Genomic DNA, 17566 nt, shown 5'->3' with positions numbered 1-17566 from the left:
TGATTCTATGATTCAGTCTGCTGTACGCAAGGGAATACAAGCCAAGTTTATGCAGAAGATCATGCGGCTGACCTCAATGCCCAAACTGAGAGGCTTCATTATTTGAATTTTTTTTGATTGCATTTCCTTTCAAGATCCTTCAGGAAATAAAAAGAAAGAGAAAAATGGTCGGAAATTAATCCAAGAGAAACCAGAAGGCACTATAGAATACAGAGTAAGTATTCTCCAATGTTATCACTTTCTTTGTGTGTCTTGATAAGTACCTTACCGATGGAGATACAGTATGTGATTCTTTTTACAGGCAGGAATGGAGGACACGCTGTGCAGCATAGCCCTGAAGTTCAACAGTACACCAAATAAACTGGTTCAATTAAACAAGCTTTATTCACAAAGTATTGTTCCTGGGCAGGTATGTGAATGTTTAATAACAAAAAGAATTGTACATCCTGTAAATCCCCAAAAAGGAGCAAGAACTATAGAAAGTACACAGTGGATTAGTCAGTATCTAACAGAGAAAATAGATTGTTTCCAATGAGACATTAAGGGATCTATTTCCAGTACTTTAATGTGAATGCATGATAATGGAGAAAGCATCTCTAATAAATGTCCATAGCTACCTAATTGTTTACTGTTCAGCCAATACCAACTCCCAAATATATGTTCTTTTCATCAAATATGATGAACGCACTGTGTTAAATTAGAGTTTAAAGTTAAATGGCTTCAGTCCTACACATTCAAATCCAGTTTCCGATACAGTGTCAGGCTGTTTATGCACATATACCCTCTATTGTTAATTGTAACTATGGTTAGCTACAGAGGTTGTGGAGTGCACTACCAGAGTTAATGATTGAAGCAGAGACCATGTCATCTTCTAAGAATATGTTAGATCAATGGTTGAAGGAAAGGGGAACAAAGGGATATGGGGACAGAGTAGGCACTTAGAATTAGGACTACTCCTTACATGGAGGATAAACACCAACATAGATGGGTTGGACCAATTGGCCTGTTTCCATTTTGTAATTTCTATGTAATTCTACGTTTGCAAGTGTCTTCAGCCAAAAGTGCCAAGTGGATGATACTGCTCGGCCTCTGCCCAAGATCCCCACTATCACAGCTATCCAGCCATTTCAGTACACTCCTTGTAACATTACAAACCGGTTGATTACATTTGACACAGCAAAGATTGTGGGCATTGACAACATTCAGATGCAATGCTGAAGACCTGTACACTGTAGCTAGCTGCTCCCCGAGTTGAGCTGTTCCTGTAGCTGTTCCTGTGACACTGGCATCTACCTAACAATGTGGAAGATTACCCAGATATAAAATCAAACCTGGTCATTTGCTACTCTGTCAGCCTTCTCCCAGTCACCAGGGAAATTATGGAAGCAGTGATCAATAGTGCCATCAAGTGACATCCACTCACCAATAACCTGTTCACCAGTGCCCAGTTCAAGTTCAGTTCAACTCCAGACCTCATCACAGCCTCGATCCAAACATGGACTCAAACTGAATGCTAGAGAAGAGGTGAGGGGAGCTGCCCTCGAATCAAGGCAGCATTGGACCGAGTATGGGAACCGGATAGGCACAAGTCATTGGGACTTCTGCTCGAGTGGAGGACAAATGCCCAACACACACAAGGGTTGGGGGGGTGTGGCCTTTCTCCACATTGTAATTTCTATATAATTCTATGCTTAAGTGGAAAGTATGACCGCCTGCTCACCATTTTACTTGTGGTATTACTTAATGGAGTAATTATGCAAAGATAAGGGCTGGATTTTCGGGTTCCTGCCGCCCCTGTTAGCGCCCCGGAGGAGTGGCAATGGCGGCGGTAAGGACTTCTGGGCAGGCAGCTAGCTTCCAGTTTTCACGGGGCACGGAGTGTTACCGCCCAGGAGAGGCGAGCCAGTGTGCAACGCCCCTGGTTGCGACACCGGCTTGATCTTTGGCTCCCGCCCGATCCGTAGTGCTCCGTAGAGCGCCCCCTGCTGGGACCGCCTGTGAAAGCTGGCGGACCGAGCTGTAACAGCTGCAGTGAGGTAACAATGTCGACCTCAGCCAAGTGTCATTGTTTTTCATTTTTTTGTTTTGCGATTTATGTTGTGGTGGCGTCGTGAGTTATTTATTAGGAATGTTTTGGGGGTTTTTTTCCCCAGGTTTTTTTCTCCCCCCAGGCCTCTCTTAGAGCGCTCCAAAGCTGGCTGTTTAGCTCGGGATTTTCGCTTGCTCAGCCGGCCTAGTGCCCCATGAGAGGTAACACCTCCCTTAACGCTCTGCCTCACACTCAGGGCCCAGCTGACGGATTTTGATGACTGAGGTGCAGACTGTTCCCGGGCGCAATCTTTACCGCCCCGAAATGAGCAAAGCCTAAAATTCAGCCCAATCTCTAGAGATAAGTGTACATTTCTCCGTAGCTTGAAGTGGAGACTCTTGAACAGGGTAATAGGTTTCCATGTGTGTCAGATCCGGCTCAAGAAAAAAAATATTATGCATAAATCTCTAACAATGAAATCTGAATTGAAAATTTTTGCTGCAGAGATTGCATGTTCCTGATCCGGGCGGTGCACTGAGTGAAGATAGCCCCATGTCCTCAAATTCCAGCCTGTCACTGACTCTGTCTTCATCAGATGCAGAATATGACAAACTCTTGGTAAGTACAAACTCACTGTCAGTACACCTGTGGAGCAGGTGATCAGTGTCTGTACACCTGTGGAGCAGGTGATCAGTGTCTGTACACCTGTGGAGCAGGTGATCAGTGTGTGTACACCTGTGGAGCAGGTGATCAGTGTGTGTACACCTGTGGAGCAGGTGATCAGTGTCTGTACACCTGTGGAGCAGGTGATCAGTGTCTGTACACCTGTGGAGCAGGTGATCAGTGTCTGTACACCTGTGGAGCAGGTGATCAGTGTGTGTACACCTGTGGAGCAGGTGATCAGTGTGTGTACACCTGTGGAGCAGGTGATCAGTGTGTGTACACCTGTGGAGCAGGTGATCAGTGTCTGTACACCTGTGGAGCAGGTGATCAGTGTGTGTACACCTGTGGAGCAGGTGATCAGTGTCTGTACACCTGTGGAGCAGGTGATCAGTGTCTGTACACCTGTGGAGCCATCAGCCGGTCCAGGCAGCGGGCGGTCGAGGGGGTCGTTCAACCTGACTGCCTGCCTCTCTTCCGTGCGTACATCCGCGCCAGGGTGTCCTTGGAGATGGAGCACGCGGTGTCCACCGGTACGCTCGCGGCCTTCCGCGAGAGGTGGGCACCGGAGGGACTGGAGTGCATCATCACACCCGGCAACCAAATTTTAATTTGATTTTATGTTTTAAAGTTTAATTTGTTTTAATTGCCGGTGTTTTTTTTTAGTGTCCCCCTCCCCTTTTATAGGGTGCACTTGGAGAAAAAATATGATTTTAGTGCCCAAAAAAAAACTTTTAAAAAAAACACAAAAAACCCCCAAAAAAACACAAAAAAAGGGCCTTGTAAATGTTTTGTGCGTCCCCCAGATCGGGGGGCCACGATTTAATGTTTTCGTTTCCCCCAAAAGAGTTCTGTACACCTGTGGAGCAGGTGATCAGTGTCCGTACACCTGTGGAGCAGGTGATCAGTGTCCGTACACCTGTGGAGCAGGTGATCAGTGTCCGTACACCTGTGGAGCAGGTGATCAGTGTCCGTACACCTGTGGAGCAGGTGATCAGTGTCCGTACACCTGTGGAGCAGGTGATCAGTGTCAGTACACCTGTGGAGCAGGTGATCAGTGTCCGTACACCTGTGGAGCAGGTAATCAGTGTCAGTACACCTGTGGAGCAGGTGATCAGTGTCCGTACACCTGTGGAGCAGGTGATCAGTGTCCGTACACTTGTGGAGCAGGTGATCAGTGTCAGTACACCTGTGGAACAGGTGATCAGTACACCAGTGATCAGCACACCTGTGGAGCTTCCAGTTAGCTCCCCCCGCCCCACCAGGACCTTTGGCCAGTCCCTTTCTTCAAAATAACTTTATGCTTCTCGGTGATTTTTTTCAAGTTAAATAGGCAACTTGTAAAAACTCAAAAAGGACAGGAGAAAAGGCAACATGACTTTAATAAGCATTGTGGAAAAGCAGGAGTGGTGAAACAGAAAACATGGTTGATGTTTAAAAAGGACTGGATAAATCCATATTGGGAAAGTGGATAGAGGGTTATTAGTTCTAGAATGATGATAAGGAAACTGATGGGAGGTTTGGAAGGGCTAATGATCTTCTGCCCAAAGTATTAGTATATTGCTAGTTAAAAAGGCGAGTTAAAATTTGCAATATTAAGTATATGGATACAATAATACTACATCAGATTGGCTTCAGAATGTTGTGGTCTCTGCAGAGGCAATAATGTAATGAGCACCAATTTGTAATGCCGTGAGGTCGGCTGTATTATTGGAGTAGGTTACTCCACTGTTGAGGACAGGAGGAAGAGGAAAAACAGCCAGAATTAAACCCATCCCACAGAAAGTGGAGATTGTTACAGCACAGACACAGGCCATTTGGCTCATCAAGTGTGATCCATGCTGCTCTCGTGCTTGGAGGAAGTATCCATGGAAAATATTGGGATGGAGAAAGGAAGCAACAAACAAAATGGAAAAAACAGAATGAAGAATGGTCAGGAAAAGATTTGTAGACATGTGTGCAATGCATTCTTTACCACCTTGCTGGTGATCTGTGCTATGTGCCTTGGCCCTTCAACTCAACAAAAAAACCTGCAGTCCTGCAGTTTTTCCTTAATCGCTTTTTGGTTCTTCTGCCAATCATCTTGAATCTGTGTCCCTCTGGTTCTCGACCCTTCCCCCAGTGGGAACAGTTTCTCTCTATCTACTCTGTCCAGACCCCTCATGATTGTGACACCTCGATCAAATCTCCTCTGCATTTTCTCTGCTCTAAGGAGAACAACCCCAGCTTCTCCAGTCTATTCACATAATTGAAGTGTCTCATCCCTGGAATCATTCTTGTAAATCGTTTCTGCACCCTCTCTAAGGCCTTCACAACCTTCCTGGAGTGCGGTGCCCAGAATTGGACACAGTACTCCAGTTGTGGCTGAACCGGTGCTTTCGACATCTTCATCAAAATTTCCACCCTTTTGTACTCTATACCTCTATTCATGAAGCCCAGGATCCCGTATGCTTTTTTAACCGCTTTCTCAACCTGCCCTGCCACCTTCAACAATTTGTGCCCATATACTCCCAGGTCTCTCTGTTCATGCACCCCTTTTAGGATTGTACCCTTTCGTGTATATTGCCTCTCCTCATTCTTCTACCAAAAATGGTAGGAACCAAAGTTATATTTTCCAAACCTACAGTAGAATAAAGTGACCAGTGGGGGGGTCTTACTCTGTTAGTAACAAACATTTTGTAATTTACAGGATGCTGATTCAGTGGAAATGTCCAGCGTACAGTGGTGCAGCTCACAACACTCTGTTGCCAGCTCCTCCTCTTCCATGCGGGACGAAATACCTTTTTCTGAAAGATTCCTAAAAATTTGTTGCAAATATTTCACAGATGGAAAGGTAAAATACTTTATTTGTAACAGTAGATTTCAGGTTACAAACACCTCAAACGCACTTACATTTTTAAAGTAATTGGTATTATTTTTCTTATTGACGAGCATTTTTGTTCTGTGTTCAGCACATTTTACGCACTGGATCTTGTCTGACCAAATACCCAGGCATATGGATTGATGTGATAGAGTATATGGGCATAGATGAGAAATCTTCTTAATACTATTGTGCTAGACAACTGCATTTTCAGTATGTGTACCTGCATAGCTGTGGCCTTAACTGCGTTGAGATTACACTTGTCTGCAGGCACACTGCTGTGGCAGAGTAGAGGGAGCTTTACTCTGCGTCTGCCCATGCTATATACATGGAAGTGCTTGATGCTGAAAGTAGGCTCTTAAAGTTGGAAAATTCCATTAGATTGACATCCCTCAGCTAGGTGTACACAAAAACTTACCTCCTTCTCCCATAAATAACATACAAATGGGGGGAGATTTCATCCTAAATAAGCAGGTGGGTTGGGGGCATGTAGGCAGTTAAAGTGTAAAAAAATCTGAACACGTCTCCAACCCGCCCACTTCCGGTTTAAACGGAGGCAAGACGAGGGCGGACAGCCAATCCACTGCCAGGAGGTGGGTCGTCTATTTAAATATTATAATGAGGCTAAAAGCCTTGGCTTTAACCTCCATTTCATATTTAACTTTAGCTGGATAGGTTTTTCAGGCCTTGTGAAACAGCTAAAGCAAGGTGTGGACTGCCTAATCCAGGAGATAAGTGTTTAAATAGGAACATAGGAACAGGAGGAGGCCATTGAGCCCCTCGAGCCTGTTCAATGAGATCATGGCTGATCTGTGACCTAACTCCATACACCCGCCTTTGGCCCATATCCCTTAATACTTTTGGTTAATAAAAAACTTATCAATCTCTAATTTAAAAGTGATATTTAATCGAACATCAATTGCCATTTGCAGAAGGGAGTTCCAAACTTCTACTACCCGTTGTGTGTAAATCAGTTACCTTCTGGATCCTGGGTCCATACCTAACCCACCCCCCACGATCGGAGATGCTCCCCACCGACCCCCCCCCCCTCCCCCCCCCCCCCCCCGCAGCCACCATTTCCCCTTCCCCACCGACCACCATTTCCCCTTCCCCACCGACCACCATTTCCCCTTCCCCAACCCCCCCCCCACCACCCCGCCCTCTGATTTCCCACTGGCCTCCCATCTCCTCCCCCGCTCCTCCAAGCCCCCGATCCTTGGAACCGCCACCCCCACCACTGCTTCTCTGGCCGCTCCCCAGCCTGTGATCGCTGCTCAGACCCCCTCCTTGCTGCTCCTACAGCCGCTCCCGGCCCCCACGCAGTCCCTCCCTCAGCTGTGTGGCCTAACGCCGCAGGCCTACCTACCCGGAACCAGCCAGCCTCTCAATCTGGTTGGCTGCGGGTTGGAAACAGAGACTTCACATGCAGATCAGGACCTGCGTTTAACTTGGGCAGGGCCTGTGGGAAACCCGGGATTCTCGACCGCCTGGGAGCCTCTTCCCCCATTAAAGTTCAGACCATGGAGTTCATCGCGAAATGCAATATCGGAGTAAAAATATTAAACATTAGGGGGCCGAAATTGAGCCCCGCCCCAAATGGGGCGCATCTACCGCTTTTAAAAGTTTATCTTCACCCCCGATCCACGGGGCGGAGAATCCGGAAAATGTTTTACGGTCTGGGCGGAAGTACCCCTGCAGCTGGTCGGCTGCCCTGGCCGGTCATCAGCGCCGCATTGACTCATCACAACGTCCCTCCCCTTCACTTAAAGGGGAGAGCCGCTGCGAGCTCTGCAGATATTTTTAAGTTAGTTCCACTGGGCCACCAGGGAGGGTTTCAGCCGGGCCAGCGGCCTGGCACCCAAGAGAGTTGCTGGTCTGCCTGTTGGCGGCCCGGCTGAACCCTTGGGCAATAATTGTCGGCCCGACCTCTGATTTCCCTGGGTTTATTCTGCAGTTGGCCGACAATAAAAACTAAAATGGAGTCGCCGGCAGCGCGACCTCCCCTTTAAGGGCGGAGCCACAGACAGCACCCCGCCGGGGAAAGCCGTCAATGGCACTAACCGACGCCGCTCCCGCGGGACAATTCCGCACGGGGCCATTTCCCGTGTGACTTGTACAAAGAGCATGCTTGTACAACAATGCCCTTCCTATAAGTGAACCACTAATGGAACTTTAGTTTGGTAAATGTAAATAATTGGCTGACAATTTGCACAGCGGTTCCACAGCATTTCTACAATTCAGCTGCCAAAAACAAGTGATTTATTTGTCCGGATTTTAATGTTTTGCTTTTAACCAAATAACTGGTTGCTTTGCAATCATCACTTCTCATTGTATTTACGCTTTCTGATCCGTCTGTAGGGTGTTGTCATGGGGGTCCTGTTTGTCACGCCAAAAAAGATCTTTTTTGACCCGTACAAATCCCATCCTCTTGTCGTTGAAAATGGCTGTGAAGACTATTTCTTTGCCTGCAGCATGCAGTCAGTCATTTCAGCAGCGTCTCACAAAGATGTTTCTCAAATGAAGCTTTACGTCTCTTCTCCCTTGTAAGTGATTTAAAATCAGTCTGTTTGAATCAGAATGTTTATTCCAGATTCTCTTGATTTCAATTCATTTGAAAAGCAATGTGAATTCACAATCTGAGTTTATTCTGCAGTTGGTGATCGATGCTATACTGCATACTTCATGCATGTTAAGTAGAATTTTTACTCATGATAAGAATACCTTTTGTATACTTTTAGGGAACCACACCCTAAAGCTGCTGTCCTGTATATCATCATAGGCAGTCCCTCAAACGAGGATGACTTGCTTCCACACCAAAAGGGATGTTTCAATGAAGGACCGATATTCCAGCCCTGAACTCCACTTGAAGGGGTGGAAGATGCCTGTGCATGGTTTTTTTTAACATGTGTGGCTGTCGCACATTAGTCATCACACGGGCTTGACAGAGCTAGGCCTTTATCCAGTGGCAAGAGTTAACCAGGATGACTGGAGACCTGCTCTGCTGCACGGACCTAGTGCCCACACACATCGCAGTGTGGGCTGGCCCGTGCTGCCCCTGGGCCCTCGGTTCGTCTGGCCCCCTTACTCTCATTTGCCGCACCTCCGCCACGATCTCTCGCCGCACCTCTGCCTGTACATTATTGGTCTATATATTAAATACCTGCAAAATGAAAAAAAAACACGCACGCACAAATTACACATCTAAGCTTGATATGAATCAAATGCTTTTTCATAATTTATAAAATTATTGCAGAAATTGTACAAAATGTATGAGGGATGGGAGTGCACAGCATGATTTTAAATTTCCTGTGTGTGTGTTTATTCACTGGAGTTTAGAAGGATGAGAGGGGATCTCATAGAAACGTATAAGATTCTGACGGGACTGGACAGGTTAGATGCGGGTAGATTGTTCCCGATGTTGGGGAAGTCCAGAACCAGGGGACACAGTCTTAGGATAAGGGGCAGGCCATTTAGGACTGAGATGAGGAGAAACTTCTTCACTCAGAGAGTTGTTAACCTGTGGAATTCCCTGCCGCAGAGAGTTGTTGATGCCAGTTCATTGGATATATTCAAGAGGGAGTTAGATATGACCCTTATGGCGAAAGGGATCAAGGGGTATGGAGAGAAAGCAGGAAAGGGGTACTGAGGGAATGATCAGCCATGATCTTATTGAATGGTGGTTCAGGCTCGAAGGGCCGAATGGCCTACTCCTGCACCTATTTTCTATGTTTCTATGTTTCTATGTTTCTATTGCAATAGTTATATATTTATTGTGTGGCCAGTAGAAAAGGCTGAAGTCCTATTTCCTCAGCATATTTTTACAATTGATTGAGGCTAGCCATCTGATCACATGCAGTAAAAAATCTTATAATGCTAAAATTACTGGACATTTAATGAGCAGACCCAAGTTCAGGTCATTAACAACATCTCTGAAGGTTTCCATTCACCTTAATCACACTTAAATTCTGATCCCTCTTCAAAATGAAGCCAAGGTTGCAAGCAGTAAACCACTGTAACATTCATTATACTAACTACTATAAATTGTGTATTTGACATTGAAAATGTGCTCTTTGCAGCTTTAAACATAAGAACATAAGAACGTAAGAATTAGGAACAGGAGTAGGCCATCAAGCCCCTCGAGCCTGCTCCGCCATTCAACAAGATCATGGCTGATCTGGCCGTGGACTCAGCTCCACTTACCCGCCCGCTCCCCGTAACCCTTAATTCCCTTATTGGTTAAAAATCTATCTATCTGTGATTTGAATACATTCAATGAGCTAGCCTCAACTGCTTCCTTGGGCAGAGAATTCCACAGATTCAAAACCCTCATTATTTTAAATTAAAATGAACAATATTCCGTTTTATAAACTTTGCAGAGCAATTGCAGATCAGAACTGGAAGAGGAATATTAAGTTAGGAGTGCACAGAATTGGGAGAGGACTCTTAGAGATTAGGCCAAAATAACATTGGGAAGAAAAGCCGACTATAGTAAAAGGGGACAGCACTAGAGAGGTTGTGCGGCTTTTGACCGAGTCGGGGAAGGGGGAGGAGCAACACAGAATCTGACAGAGTCGGATGTAGAGTGGCAAGCTTGAGGCATTGTTAAAGGGAGCCAGGAGACAAATCATAAACTGAGACACAGGCAGATTTAGAACAAAGAGTGGAAAAGCAAATCTGACAAAGCTAAAGAAGTGATGGGAGGAAAAGAGAATTCATTATTAAAGCATTAAGGACTATTTTATCCCACCTTCATGGCTAAAACTTGGAGCGATTTTTTAATTACGGGGAGAGAGCAGGGCTGTGAGATGAGTTTGGGGATTAATACAGAGCTATCGGGATAGAGCAGGGCTGTGGGATTAGTTTGGGATTAATACAGAGCTATTGGGATAGTGCGGGGCTGTGGGATTAGTTTGGGATTGATACAGAGCTCTGGGAGGAGAGCGGGGCAGTGGGATTAGTTTGGGATTGATACAGGCTATGGGGAAAGAGCGGGGCAGTGGGATTAGTTTAGGATTGGTACAGGGCTATGGGGAGAGCGCAGGGCAGTGGGATTAGTTTGGGATTGGTACAGGGCTATGGGGAGAGCGCAGGGCAGTGGGATTAGTTTGGGGATTGATACAGGGCTATGGGAGAAGCGGGGCAGTGGGATTAGTTTGGGGATTGATACAGAGCTATGGGGAGAGAACGGGGCAGTGGGATTAGTTTTAGATGATACAGGGCCATGGGAAGAGAGTGGGGCAGTGGGATTAGCTTGGGATGATACAGGGCTATGGGGAGAGCGCGGGGCATTGGGATTAGTTTGGGATTGATACGAGTCTATGGGGAGGGAGAGAGTGGGGCATTGGGATTAGTTTGGGATTGATACAGGGCTATCGGGGGAGAGCGGAGCAGTGGGATTAGTTTGGGATTGCTCCAGCAAAGAGTCAGAACAGACACAATAGCCCCAATATTTACGGGCCGGGAGCGGGGAAGACTGCGGCCGGGAAACCCAGAAATATGGGAAATACAGAGGTCTTGCCGAATTTAATGGCAGGGCCTCATTAGTTTTTTTTCTGCCGTTTGGCGCCCGACCAGATTGAACCTAGCCTGCAGCTATAAAATCTGAGGCAGCAACCTCATTTAAATAATACTGCAACCACCAACCCGCCTCTGCAGAGCAGATTCCTCGCCTGACCCCAAATGGCCCGTGAGACCAGACGTCGCGCGTTCACAGCAAGTTGGGGTCAGGATTACCATTTTTAAGAATTTAAATTTTGGAGCAGGGGCTCATGTTCCCTCCAATGGGTCCAAGGGGCCTCCCTCTCTGCTGAAAAGATCTATGGCTCTATGTTAAATAACTCTGCTTTGTCTAAATGGAACTTAAGGACTCTCTTTTTCCTGTAGAAGGAAAGTTTCTGTTCAATCTAAAACAGAAGATTCGGGAAGAAATACTGCAACCACCAACCAAAGTGAATCTCATCAGAGCAGTACTGCAGCTCAGATCAAAGGCAAAGCCCAACATACAGAGATCGAAAACACCGATTCATTTCCTGCTGCTCAAGAAGATAAAGTTTTAACAAAACGTATTGGCATCTCATACTCTTATCCAGATTCTCTTTGTCAGGTTAATAAGACATCGTTCCATGAAATTGCTAAATTGCAGGACAGTGTAATGTGTTTGGACCTGAAAGAAAATGGTGAAATCGAAAATAAAGAAACACTTCTCTTTGCAACCAGAATGAAATGTGGAGAAGATAATTTCATATCAGAGAATGGACACTGTTATCGTTATGATAAATCTATAAAGGAAAAAAAAATGGCACCAAATGCAGATTATAATAGCAACCAACATCTATCCCATATATTGACAGAGGAGGAGTTGTATCAAGAAAACACACCAGAGATACTCCGTGATTCAGTCAGCAATACTGACGATAAAACCACATCTTTCTGTGAGATAAATCTGTTAGATCAAAGATGTCCAGAATATCTATGGTCTCACACAGCAGAGAACACAGGAGAGAAACTGCTTTGCACTGAACTGTCCAGATTGAAGACAGAAGAGGACTGCTGTATAATGAGCAAAGCCAAAGAAGATCAGTTTAGAGTATTTGGTGAACAGGGCAACACAGCAAATGATACCTTACCTGCACTGACGCACAAACATGGATTGAAACAAGGTAAGAGATATATGCTGCTGTACTTTTGCATTTTTTTCTTAACCCGTTGAAACATTATAGAAACAAAGAAACATAGAAAATAGGAGCAGTAGCAGGCCATTCGGCCCTTCGAGTCTGCACCGCCATTCAGTATGATCATGGCTGATCCTTTATCTCAACACTATATTCCCACTTTTTCCCCATACCCCTTGATGCCTTTTCTAGAAATCTATCTATCACCCTCTTAAATATATTCAGTGACTTGTCCTCCTCAGCCTTCTATGGTAGAGAATTCCACTGGTTCATCACCCTCAGTGTAAAAATGTCTCCTCATCTCAGTCCTAAATTTCCTACCCCGTATCCTGAGACTGTGACCCCCTTGTTCTAGATTTCCCAGCCAGGGGAAACATCCTCCCCGCAGCCAGTCTATCCAAGACCCAGTCAGAATTTTATACGTTTCAATGAGATCCACTCTCATTCTTCTAAACTCTAGTGAATACAGGCCTAGTCAACCATAAAATATTAATTTCCCCCTTTGTGTGTTTTTTTCTTTCCTCCTTTTTACTTCTGTAGTTCCTCTGCCCCCAAACACCTTCTTCAAAAGACCCAACGGCCAGAACCCAGCTCCCAGGACTCCTCCCATCAGTGTTGCTCACTAGTCAGATTCTAGGGAGGTACAATGGCTGGAATATGGCCTCCCCTCCTGGGAGAAAGCATCTGGTCTCTGCTCAGCATTTCCTTGCAACCGCATACTTGAGGTTCTTAGCAAAATGGTGAATTCTCCCAAAACACAATGGCACAGGACTTCCCCTCCATTTTGTTTCTCCATGCTTAGCCAGGATCTTATTGAATAGCAGAGCAGGCTCGAGGGCTGTATGGCCAACTCCTGCTCCTACTTCTTATGTTCTTATCTGCCACCTTATTGCCCAATCACTTAACCTGTCTATAGCCCTTTGCAGGCTCTTTGTTTCCTCCTCACAGCTTACTTTCCCATTGTGCATTTTTACTGTTGAGTAATAGAAAGCATAGAAAACATAGAAAATTGGTGCAGGAGCAGGCCATTCGGCCCTTCGAACCTGCACTGCCATTCAATATGATCATGGCTGATCATGCAACTTCAGTACCCCACTCCCGCATTCTTTGCATACCCCCTTGATCCCCTTAGCCATAAGGGCCACATCTAACTCCCTCTTGAATATATCCAACGAACTGGACTCCACAACCTTCTGTGGTAGCGAATTCCACAGGTTCACCACACTGGGTGAAAAAGTTTCTCCTCATCTCGGTCCTATAAGGCTTAACCCTTATCCTTTGACCCCTGATTCTGGACTTCCCCAACATCGGGAACTTTCTTCCTGCATCTAACCTGTCCAGTCCCGTCATAATTTTATATGTTTCTATGAGATCCCCTCTCATTCTTCTAAATTCCAGTGAGTATAAGCCTAGCCGATCCAGTATTTCTTCATATGTCAGTCCTGCCATCCCGGGAATTAGTCTGGTGAACCTTCGCTGCACTCCCTCAATAGCAAGCCCGTCCTTCCTCAGATTAGGAGACCAAAACTGCACACAATACTCAAGGTGTGGACTCACCAAGGCCCTGTACAACTGCAGTAAGACCTCCCTGCTCCTATACTCAAATGCTCTCGCTATGAAGGCCAGCATGCCATTTGCCTTCTTCACTGCCTGCTGCACCAACTTTCAATGACTGATGTACCATGACACCCAGGTCTCTTTGCACCTCCCCTTTTACTAACCATTCAGATAATAATCTGCCTTCCTGTTTTTGCCACCAAACTGTCTATTAATATATGAAAAGTCTAGCATATGCACACATTTCCAGTGAAGTAACACTTAATTACTTCCACTTATGCTATTTCTGCCATGCTTTTGGTATCACAATTAAACTTATTTATTTACATAGAATTATATAGAATGTACAGCACAGAAACAGGCCATTCGGCCCAACAGGTCCGTGCCGGTGTTTATTCTCCACTCGAGCCTACTCCCACTCCTCTTCATCTAACTCAATCAGCATAACCTTCTATTCTTCTCTCCTTCATATGTTTATCTAGCTTTCCCTTAAATACAGATGCTGTGCTCTTTGCCTCAACCACTTCCTGTGGCAGCGTGTTCCAGGTTCTAAGCACTCTCTGGGTAAAGAAGTTCCTCCTGAATTCCCAATTAGATTTATTGGTGACTACTTCTATTTATAGCCCCTGGTTTTGGGCTGCCCACAAGCAGGGCCATTTTCTCCATTCAATTCAAATACCCACATCCTTTCAATCAGTTGATATTTGCCCAATACTTTCTCAATTGGAATATGATAAAGAATGGGGGAACAGAAACAGAGCCATCCAAAGGAAACACAGTCCTGTCATCTCGGGAAATAATGTTTTGTACTACCATAGTCCAACTTCATCTTATTCATTCATTCCTGGTGTTCTTTGGAAAAGTAAGCAGCAATCTAAGGGCTGGATTTTCGGCTTTTGAGATTTTGAGGCGGTAATGGCGATGGGCCGGTCCTGATACCGCCTGGAAAAGGTTTGCTCCCTCGTCTGCAAAATTCGGCAAAAAATGAGGTTCCATGATCGGGGCCACAAAATCAGGCGTTACACAAGGAAGTTTTTGCGCCCCAGCCCTGATTTTTGTTGATTACGTTTGTAAATAGTTTATGTGATTTAATGCACTTCATTGTTGTTCAGTGCCCTGCAACATAACGCTGTCTAGTGTGTGGTTTTCTTTTGGTGGGGGCAGTTTTTGTTACTTTTTTGCAGTAAAATGTTCGTTTAATCCTTTGTCGTTGGTGTCTTGTGCATCATTCCAATGTTCACTGGAGATGTGCCTTTATGAGAGCACATAGCGTGTCCAGTATTAGCTCCATCCCTCAGTTTCCTCCATTGAGGAGCCGGTCCATTACAAGCTGGCGACGTGCGACTCTTGGTCCGGCAGCATCTTCACGCTACCTCCACCCTGGATGGGGTGGCTATCCAATGGGGGCCTCGCCAGGCTCCTCTTCATCGTCCTCCTCCTCCTGAGGTGGGCCTGCAATCCCCACTGGCAATACCTGGCCCCTCATGGTGGCCAAGCTGTGCAACATGCAGTACACCACAATGTTGAGGGGTATATAGAAGGCTGCCTCCAGAGCGGGCCAGTCATCGGTCTGCCTGTAGGAGATGGCATATCTCTGTCAGCACTTCCTTTCGGAAGCGCAGCCTTCTCACACACTGTTCCTCAGAGAACTGGAGGTCTGAGCGTTGGTGCCTCTAAACCTGCGGGGGTAAGCACACGTCCCCGGACCTCTTCGGCCTCTCCTCATCCGTGGGCCAACATGGCCAAGAGCCCTTCTTTTAGCTTGACGCTGTCTGGCAATAGCATGCAGCATGATGCGCTGGCGAACTAGTAATGCCCCCATTGCATTCTCTCACTGAAGGTGTAAGGACACAGTAATGGCAGATAAAAGTGCCCTTTGTAAGTCGGAGCATCACGCTGCGTGCTGTGCGCAACCGTTGCAGTCAATGTGACCGGCGATGTAGGAACCTCCTCCCACCATTTAAATACGCTGCCACTACTGCCTGGTGCACCCTGGGAACGCCTGATTTTTCAGAGGTTTCCTGGAGTGGGCGTTGAATGAGGCGTTAGGGCCGAATTTTACATTCGGGAGGTTACATGACGATTGGCGTCATGATGGTGAAACTAGCGGGCAGGGCGGTAAGTTTTTGTGCGGCCGCAAACCATGAGCCGAATTTGCCGGCTGGGAGGTAAAAGCTGGACGCCCGGCGTAACGCCTAGAACCACCCTTTACTGCCCCTCAGGGACGCTAACTGAGGGGCAAGCGAGCCCAAAATTCAGCCCTAACAGTCAAGATTTGGGCTACGTATATATTTTTAGTCAACTTCCTCATTGCTGGATATTCTCTCTACACAAGCTATAAATTGTGTGAAATCTATTCTCGCTATGGAAAGACAAATCTCTTAATGCAATTTTTATAATTTAACTGTAAGGGCATTTCAAAATTATTCTAAAATATATTTCAGATTTGTAAACACCTGTACATTCTAACAGAGAAAGATATTTTACTGTTAAAAACAAAAAGTGTCAGTCCCTGCTGAACACTAAAGTGTACCTTTCAGTGATTCTTTGAACATACGAATTAGGAGCAGGAGTAGGCCATTCAGCCCCTCACGCCTGCTCTGCCATTAGTAAGATCATGGCTGATCTCCGACCTCAACTCCACTTTCCCGCCTGATCCCGAGAGTTCAAAAATCTATCTATTTGAGCCGATGTTAGTAAGGTTAACTCCTTTGGAAAGAGCTGTTGTTCTCTGGATTTGGCAAAATTGAACCAATCCAACAACAAACTGTTTCTGTTCTAGCCCCCGTACTTTAACGGAGGTCTTTCTACCCTGTTCACATAGTTGGAAAAGATCCCATGGTGGGGGAGTTCTTTGGGTATCCTGGCCATTCAGCAGCTATTCTATAAGAGGCAGCGCACATTTACCGCCACTTTCTTCCTACAGCCACCTTGTACTTGTAACAATCATCATCATAAGCAGTCCCTCGGAATCGAGGAAGACTTGCTTCCACTTTTAAAATGAGTCCTTAGGTGGATGAACAGCCCAGTGGTGGGACAGATTTGCCGCACGCTCCTTCCGCTGCCTGCGCTTGATTTCTGCATGCTCTCGGCGACGAGACTCGAGGTGCTCAGCGCTCTCCCGGATGTACTTCCTCCACTTAGGGCGGTCTTTGGCCAGTGACTCCCAGGTGTCAATGGGGATATCGCACTTTATCAAGGAGGCTTTGAGGGTGTCCTTGAAACGTTTCCGCTGCCCATCTTTGGCTCGTTTGCCGTGAAGGAGTTGCCGTGAGGCCAACAATATTTTTCTGTTAACAGGTGAGCACCAAGTATATATTTATATACACACACATGTGGTCACATAAAAATGTAACGGATAAGTGGCACTATGACACCGTTATCCATGGTCGGGGTTGTCAGTGGCAGAAGGAGGAGCAGGGGACTCCAGTAACAGCACAGAGACGCTGGGCGAGATGGGGAAGGGCTTACTTAAACCGTGTCAGCCAGCATTGACTTGGGGAAACCTGTGTTATATTTAAAATAAATGTTCAGCAGTGTACAAATTAAATAATAATTAGGTCATTGTTAGGGAAACCATTTAAAGAGACTTCCCTCTGCCCTTTGTCTGGAGCCCACCACATGCTGCTGACATCTTTTCCATCATGACTGGATGCACCTCCTTGCTATCTCACTGCCATGAGCAGCCTTCCTCCTACTTCATTCTGCCGCTTCTCACCACTCTGATCCCCCACACCGAGCATCCATTCCAATCCACCCCTGAGAAACCCATTATCCACCGTGCTTTTT

At 46.1% G+C, this 17566-nt stretch overlaps 1 protein-coding gene across 11 annotated transcripts in view; it reads left to right on the top strand.

Annotated features, from left to right (window-relative positions):
• Positions 1-17566, top strand: part of LOC139279698 (nuclear receptor coactivator 7) — a 115622-nt gene that overhangs the window by 37684 nt on the left and 60372 nt on the right. For all 11 annotated transcript variants that reach the window (XM_070898828.1, XM_070898827.1, XM_070898826.1 and 8 more), the window contains 6 exons: positions 135-214; positions 302-409; positions 2534-2647; positions 5379-5522; positions 7908-8092; positions 11433-12208. In XM_070898828.1, the coding sequence (XP_070754929.1) occupies positions 135-214; positions 302-409; positions 2534-2647; positions 5379-5522; positions 7908-8092; positions 11433-12208 (1407 nt within the window). The remainder of the gene's footprint in view (positions 1-134; positions 215-301; positions 410-2533; positions 2648-5378; positions 5523-7907; positions 8093-11432; positions 12209-17566) is intronic.

The sequence above is a fragment of the Pristiophorus japonicus genome, chromosome 14, assembly GCF_044704955.1.
Source record: "Pristiophorus japonicus isolate sPriJap1 chromosome 14, sPriJap1.hap1, whole genome shotgun sequence".
Classification (NCBI taxonomy): Eukaryota; Metazoa; Chordata; class Chondrichthyes; family Pristiophoridae; genus Pristiophorus; species Pristiophorus japonicus.
The sequence above is the reverse complement of the archived record's forward strand: the minus strand, read 5'-3'. Positions and strand labels throughout refer to the sequence as shown.